At 41.5% G+C, this 7,828-nt stretch overlaps 1 protein-coding gene across 1 annotated transcript; it reads left to right on the top strand.

Annotated features, from left to right (window-relative positions):
- Window positions 1-1,634: 1,634 nt before the first annotated feature.
- On the top strand, window positions 1,635-3,493 carry CLDN2 (claudin 2). Its single transcript, XM_068249704.1, has one exon. It carries the CDS (start codon window positions 1,877-1,879, stop codon window positions 2,570-2,572), a length of 696 nt encoding a protein of 231 aa, XP_068105805.1. The 5' UTR covers window positions 1,635-1,876; the 3' UTR covers window positions 2,573-3,493.
- The last annotated feature ends 4,335 nt before the right edge of the window (window positions 3,494-7,828 follow it).

Here is a 7,828-nt window from a genome sequence, read left to right as displayed (position 1 = left end):
ATCCCCGTAGGGATAAGGAAGGTCTATATGGTAGCTAAAAAGGGTATAGATTTATTAAAAAACAACGCGTGTCAGCCTCCTGCACACGTTCCCGAAACGCATGCAGTGTTAACGGGGCCTTAAAGTTCAGGGTTTTTCACAGAGCTGGTGCAGAAGATTTTTTTTTTCTTTAAAGAGAACCCAAGGCAGGTATTTTAAATCTTAAAAGGACACAGAGGCATGTTCTGTGCATAATCATATGCCTCTGTGTCTCTCTATTGCCACCTCTAGTCCACCCGGGGGCTGCTGTGCCCACCTAAAAAAAGCGCCTCGGGTTCTCTTTAAACATTTGGTTAATGATGCAGAGTGGCTTTTAACAATGAATGCATTCTTTTTAACTTCCCTCTTGCCTGTGATTCCAAGCCTTACCCCATGCCATGCCTCTGTCCTTAATTGCTTCATTCCTTTCATACTGCTCATGTCCCAACTAGCCCCCTGGTGATGTCACTCACTGGCTTCTACACCAATACCTAGGGCAGGCAAATGTCAGGTGAGGAAAGAGCTTGGTAGTCAAGACGGATTCTCATCCAACTAAGGTGACTCAATGGAAATCAGCAGAGCCCACTTAGTAATACCTGCTAGATTGCAATACAGTAATCAACTTCAGTGAGTTTGAGATTAGCAAAGTTCCTTAACATTGACTATTTTAATGAAACCATGATTAGCTAAATTTCCTGCATATTTGACTTAGTTCTTTTTTTCACACAAAGGTGTAAAACACACACACACACCACACACACGCATGCGCGCGTGCGCGCGCACACACACACACACACACACACACACACACACACACACACACACACACACACACACACACACACACGTCATTGTTATGTAAGCAATGCATGGATTACAGCAGGGTTAAAAACCAAGTAGTACTCATAACAAGAAGTGAACAATATAAAGGACTGGAACAGTGCAGATTAAAGCTTCCAAATTCCAGAAGGAATTATATTAAATACTAAGGTGTGACATTATGCATTTTATTCTGTCTGACCTCCAACTTCCTAGCAAGCTATTACACTGAAAGCATTCGTTAACACAAAGTTGTTACAGTGAACGAGTAATCCAATAAAACAATTTAGTATTTTAATCTTTGACAGTCTCCTGCAACATGATGCGTGGACCAGTAAGCAAAAGTTACACTGAAGTAGAAAAATCAAAAGTGTGTGTGTAAAAAAAAATGTTATTCAACTTCCAAAGTACAACATTTAGAAACTGCATTTTCCACATTTCACAAATGTTTTCTCTGAGTGGCATTTGAGAACATTTTCCCTCCATATGGAAAAAAAAACCTAAGGTTAAAATCCTAAAATCCTAAAAAAAATGTTACACATTCAGAAAATGTACAGTTTTAATGAGATATAGTATGGGCAATATGAACATTAGTTGGATTACATAATTCGGGTAGGTTTCCCTGGCAGGAGATCACAGACTCAAGCGGGGGTCTGTTTGATTATTATGTTTCATAGATAACAAGGTCAAGGAACACTTTCTTATTGAGCTAGTGAATATTTAACCCCTGTCCAGCCTCCTGCTTACTCTATCCACCCCCTTCCATGCAGTCTTACCTTTTCATGTTTAAACACACTGTAAACTGTGCTCAACGTAACATCAAATCCTGAGAGCTAGAAGCACAGCCCAGTTCTCCACTTCAACTGAGTATCAATCAGGGAAGAAAGAGCCTGGTCTGTGAAAATACACATAAGACTGCTAACTTGTTTGGAAAAGCCTTTAAAGTTCTAGTTCAGGAATGGAAAGCTGACAAGCTAAGAAGAGTGGGAAGCTAGTCAGTTGAGATCCTGAAAAAGTCCAGAAAAGAAGAGTCAGAAAAATGACTTCTGTTGGTGTCCAGATGATGGGATACTTCATGGCAGTCTTGGGTTTAATTGGTACAATCATTGCTACACTCCTGCCTGACTGGAAGGTTAGTTCCTACATTGGTGCCAGTATTGTGACAGCCGTAGGTTTTAATAAAGGATTGTGGATGGAATGTGCAGTTTTTAGCACAGGTATCACTCAGTGTGATATTTATAACTCCATGCTGGGACTACCACAAGAAACCCAGGCTGCCCAAGCCCTCATGATTACTTCTTGTGTAGTATCTTCCATTGCTACCCTTTTCACAGTCTTTGGCATGAAATGCACCATTTTCAACCAAGGTAACCCTGCTAAGGATAAACTGGCAGTGACTGGTGGTGTGGTCTTCATCCTAGGTGGCGTTATTTGTATGGTGCCTATATGCTGGAATTTGCACGCTATTCTCACAGATTTTTACAACCCAATGCTTCCTGATGCACAGAGGTATGAGCTTGGATCTGCACTATATCTTGGCATCATGGCTTCAATATTTTCTGTTGTTGGTGGTTCAATTTTATGTTGCTCATGCCCTCCAAAGGACTCAGACCAAGGCTTTTATAGCAAATATCAAAGTAAACCTTTGGTGCCAAACAAAGGACAAAATGCTGGCAGTATGGCACAAAACTCTAAAAGAGATGCCAGTGGGTACAGCCTCACAGGTTATGTATAATTTATTATAGCACAATGGAAACAACTACAAGGATTCTACACCTGCTTGGCTGATCATGAATTGATTACACCTTACTTATGAGGACATCAGACTTGTGCGAAATCAGAGATTTGTGCTATCAATTTCTTTTTCATTTTGTCTAAATGTGTTCATTTGAAGTAGAATAAACCAACTACGGTACCTACTGGAATATTTAAATGACTTGGTTGCTACATATTTAAAGTGAAAGTAACTGATTTTTGGAATGTTAGTTGAGAAAACAAATTTAAAGCTTTGACATTTTTCTGCTATTTTAACTATTGTATCTTGTGCTGAGTTGTCTGCAGAAACTATTATTTTCAATGAATACTCAAAAAAAATTGCCTGATATATAACAGTGCATTTTTAGGAAACACAAAGTCAAACTGAAAATAATGTTATTATTTTTCATAAGTTTACTTATTAGAGGCGCTAAATAATGACATGAGACTGAAAAATATTTTTGTATTGAAACATTGTTAGAACTTTTTTTTTCACAGTATAATGCAACTAATGTAGGGGAAAATGCCACATTTTTATTATTGTACTTTTTGTTCATTACTCTTTCAGTATCAGTATCAGTAAATATAGCAAAAAAACCTGGTCTATTTTTTTCTTCTTCTATAAAGCACAACACATACTACTAAAATTTGTATACAGTCCAATATGTCTTTTTACGAGGACTAATAAAAGTTACATTTTAGAAGAGAAGCTTTATTGGTTGGTGGTGTGTTTGTAATAATTACCCCAGTTCTCCTTTTGTTTTGTGTGGTTTTGTTTACCAGCAAACACGATAGAAACACAACCTATTATATACATTTATATATACTTCAAGGTATTTGAGTATTGGTATTAAGAACTATTTGTATTTTGGGGTCTGCTTAGCGCTTACTATGCATTGTGTTCACAGTAATAAAATATATATATATATATATATATATATATACATATATATATATATATATATATATATATATATATATATATATTCTTATATTTAACCACTTGAGGACCACAGTCTTTTTGCCCCTTAAGGACCAGAGCCTTTTTCTCCATTCAGACCACTGCAGTTTTCACGGTTTATTGTTCGGTCATACAACCTACCACCTAAATGAATTTTACCTCCTTTTCTTGTCACTAATACAGCTTTCTTTTGGTGCTATTTGATTGCTGCTGTGAGTTTTAGTTTTTATTATATTCATCAAAAAAGACATGAATTTTGTCAAAAAAATGACTTTTTTAACTTTCTGTGCTGACATTTTTCAAATAAAGTAAAATTTCCTATACATTTGAGCGCGAAAGTTATTCTGCTACATGTCTTTGATAAAAAAAAAAACATTCAGTGTATATTTATTAGATTGGGTAAAAGTTATAGCGTTTACAATCTATGGTGCCAAAAGTGAATTTTCCCATTTTGAAGCATCTCTGACTTTTCTGACCACCTGTCATGTTTCATGAGGTGCTAAAATTCCAGGATAGTATAAATACCCCCCGAATGACCCCATTTTGGAAAGAAGACATTCCAAAGTATTCAGTGAGAGGCATGGTGAGTTCATAGAAGATTTTATTTTTTGTCACAAGTTAGCGGAAAATGACACTTTGTGACAAAAAAAAAAAAAGTTTCCATTTCTTCTAACCTGCGACAAAAAAAAAAAAAAGAAATCTGCCACGGACTCACTATGCTTCTCTCTGAATACCTTGAAGTGTCTACTTTCCAAAATGGGGTCATTTGTGGGGTGTGTTCACTGTCCTGGCATTTTGGGGGGTGCCTAATTGTAAGCACTCCTGTAAAGCCTAAAGATGCTCATTGGACTTTGGGCCCCTTAGCGCAGTAAGGCTGCAAAAAAGTGCCACACATGTGGTATTGCCGTACTCAGGAGAAGTAGTATAATGTGTTTTGGGGTGTATTTTTACACATACCCATGCTGGGTGGGAGAAATATCTCTGTAAATGACAATTATTTGATTTTTTTACACACAATTGTCTATTTACAGAGATATTTCTCCCACTCAGCATGGGTATGTGTAAAAATACACCCCAAAAAACATTATACTACTTCTCCTGAGTACGGCGATACCACATGTGTGGCACTTTTTTGCACCCTAACTGCGCTAAGGGGCCCAAAGTCCAATGAGTACTTTTAGGATTTCACAGGTCATTTTGCGACATTTGGTTTCAAGACTACTCCTCACGGTTTAGGGCCCCTAAAATGCCAGGGCAGTATAGGAACCCCACAAATGACCCCATTTTAGAAAGAAGACACCCCAAGGTATTCCGTTAGGAGTATGATGAGTTCATAGAAGATTTTTTTTTTGTCACAAGTTAGCAGAAATTTATTTTAATTGTTTTTTTTCACAAAGTGTCATTTTCCGCTAACTTGTGACAAAAAATAAAATCTTCTATGAACTCACCATACTCCTAACGGAATACCTTTGGGTGTCTTCTTTCTAAAATGGGGTCATTTGTGGGGTTCCTATACTGCCCTGGCATTTTAGGGGCCCTAAACCATGAGGAGTAGTCTTGAAACCAAATGTCACAAAATGACCTGTGAAATCCTAAAGGTACGTATTGGACTTTTGGCCCCTTAGCGCACTTAGGCTGCAAAAAAGTGCCACACATGTGGTACGGCCGTACTCAGGAGAAGTAGTATAATGTGTTTCGGGGTGTATTTTTACACATACAGATGCTGGGTGGGAGAAATATCTCTGTAAATGACAATTTTTTTATTTTTTTTACACACAATTGTCCATTTACAGAGAGATTTCTCCCACCCAGCATGGGTATGTATAAAAATACACCCCAAAACACATTATACTACTTCTTCTGAGTACAGCGATACCACATGTGTTACACTTTTTTGCAACCTAGGTGCGCTAAGGGGCCTAACTTCCTATTCACAGGTCATTTTGAGGCATTTGGATTCTAGACTACTCATCACGGTTTAGGGCCCCTAAAATGCCAGGGCAGTATAGGAACCCCACAAGTGACCCAATTTTAGAAAGAATACACCCCAAGGTATTCTGTTAGGAGTATGGTGAGTTCATAGAAGATTTTTTTTGTCACAAGTTAGCGGAAAATGACACTTTGTGAAAAAAAAACCAATACAAATCAATTTCCGCTAACTTGTGACAAAAAATAAGATCTTCTATGAACTCATCATACACCTAACAGAATACCTTGGGGTGTCTTCTTTCTAAAATGGGGTCACTTGTGGGGTTCCTATACTGCCCTGGCATTTTACGGGCCCAAAATCGTGAGTAGTCTGGAAACCAAATTTCTCAAAATGACTGTTCAGGGGTATAAGCATCTGCAAATTTTGATGACAGGTGGTCTATGAGGGGGCAAATTTTGTGGAACCGGTCATAAGCAGGGTGGCCTCTTAGATGACAGGTTGTATTGGGCCTGATCTGATGGATAGGAGTGCTAAGGGGGGTGACAGGAGGTTAATGATGGGTGTCTCAGGGGGTGGTTAGACGGGAAAATAGTTGCAATCAATGCACTGGGGAGGTGATTGGAAGGGGGTCTGAGGGGGATTTGAGGGCTTAGCCGAGTGATCAAGAGCCCACATGGGGCAAATTAGGGCCTGATCTGATGGGTAGGTGTGCTAGGGGGTGACAGGTGGTGACAGGAGGTGATTGATGGGTGTCTCAAGGTGTGATTAGAGGGGGGAAATAGATGCAAGCAATGCACTGGCGAGGTGATCAGGGCTGGGGTCTGAGGGCGTTCTGAGGGTGTGGGCGGGTGATTGGGTGCCCTAGAGGCAGATAGGGGTCTAATCTGATGGGTATCAGTGACAGGGGCTGATTGATGGGTGATTGATGGGTGATCAGTGGGTTATTAGATGGCAGAACAGATGTAAACAATGCACTTTGGAGGTGATCTGAGGGTAGGTCTGGGGCAATCTGATGGTGTGGGAGGGTGATCAGATGCCCGTAAGAGGCAGGTTAGGGTTTGATCTGATAAGTGGCAGTGACAGGTGGTGATTGACGGGTGATTGACGGGTGATTGACCGGTGATTGACCGGTGAATGACGGGTGAATGACGGGTGATTGACAGGTGATTACAGGGGAGAATAGATGTATACAGTACACGGGGGGGGGGGGAGGTCTGGGGGGGGTCTGAGGTCGTTCTGAGGGTGTTGGTGAGTGATTGGGTGCCCTAGGGGCAGATAGGGGTCTAATCTGATGGGTAGCAGTGACAGGGGGTGATTGATGGGTGATTGATGGGTAATTAGTGGGTGTTTAGAGGAGAGAACAAATGTTAACAATGCACTTGGGAGGTGATCTGATGTCGGATCTGTGGGCGATCTGATGGTGTGGGTGGGTGATCAGATTGCCCGCAAGGGGCAGGTTAGGGGCTGATTGATGGGTGGCAGTGACAGGGGGTGATTGATGGGTGGCAGTGACAGGGGGTGATTGATGGGTGATTTATAGGTGATTGACAGGTGATCCGTGGGTTATTACAGGGAAGAATAGATGTAAATAATGCACTGGCGAATTGATAAGGGGGGGTCTGAGGGCAATCTGAGCATGTGGGCGCGTGATTGGGTGCCCGCAAGGGGCAGATTAGGGTCTAATCTGATGGGTAACAGTGACAGGTGGTGATAGGGGGTGATTGATGGGTGATTGATGGGTAATTAGTGGGTGTTTAGGGTAGGGAACCGATGTAAACACTGCACTTGGGAGGTGATCTGATGTCGGATCTGCGGGCGATCTATTGGTGTGGGTTGGTGATCAGATTGCCCACAAGGGGCAGGTTAGGGGCTGATTGATGGGTGGCAGTGACAGGGGGTGATTGATGGGTGGCAGTGACAGGGGGTGATTGATGGGTGGCAGTGACAGGGGGTGATTGATGGGTGGCAGTGACAGGGGGTGATTGATGGGTAATTGATAGGTGATTGACAGGTGATCAGTGGGTTATTACAGGGAAGAACAGATGTAAATAATGCACTGGCGAATTGATAAGGGGGGGTCTGAGGGCAATCTGAGCGTGTGGGCGGGTGATTCGGTGCCCGCAAGGGGCAGATTAGGGTCTAATCTAAAGGGTAACAGTGACAGGTGGTGATAGGGGGTGATTGATGGGTAATTAGTGGGTGTTTAGAGGAGAGAACAGATGTTAACACTGCACTTGGGAGGTGATCTGATGTCGGATCTGCGGGCGATCTGATGGTGTGGGTGGGTGATCAGATTGCCCGCAAGGGGCAGGTTAGGGGCTGATTGATGGGTGGCAGTGACAGGG

Source organism: Hyperolius riggenbachi, chromosome 8 (genome assembly GCF_040937935.1).
Source record: "Hyperolius riggenbachi isolate aHypRig1 chromosome 8, aHypRig1.pri, whole genome shotgun sequence".
In the NCBI taxonomy this organism is placed as follows: Eukaryota; Metazoa; Chordata; class Amphibia; order Anura; family Hyperoliidae; genus Hyperolius; species Hyperolius riggenbachi.
This window is presented reverse-complemented; position numbering and strand designations above follow the sequence as displayed.

What these genes read in the sequence shown, in the direction of transcription:
- CLDN2 (XM_068249704.1), top strand. Translation starts at nt 1,877, where the DNA reads ATGACTTCTGTTGGTGTCCAGATGATGGGATACTTCATGGCAGTCTTG.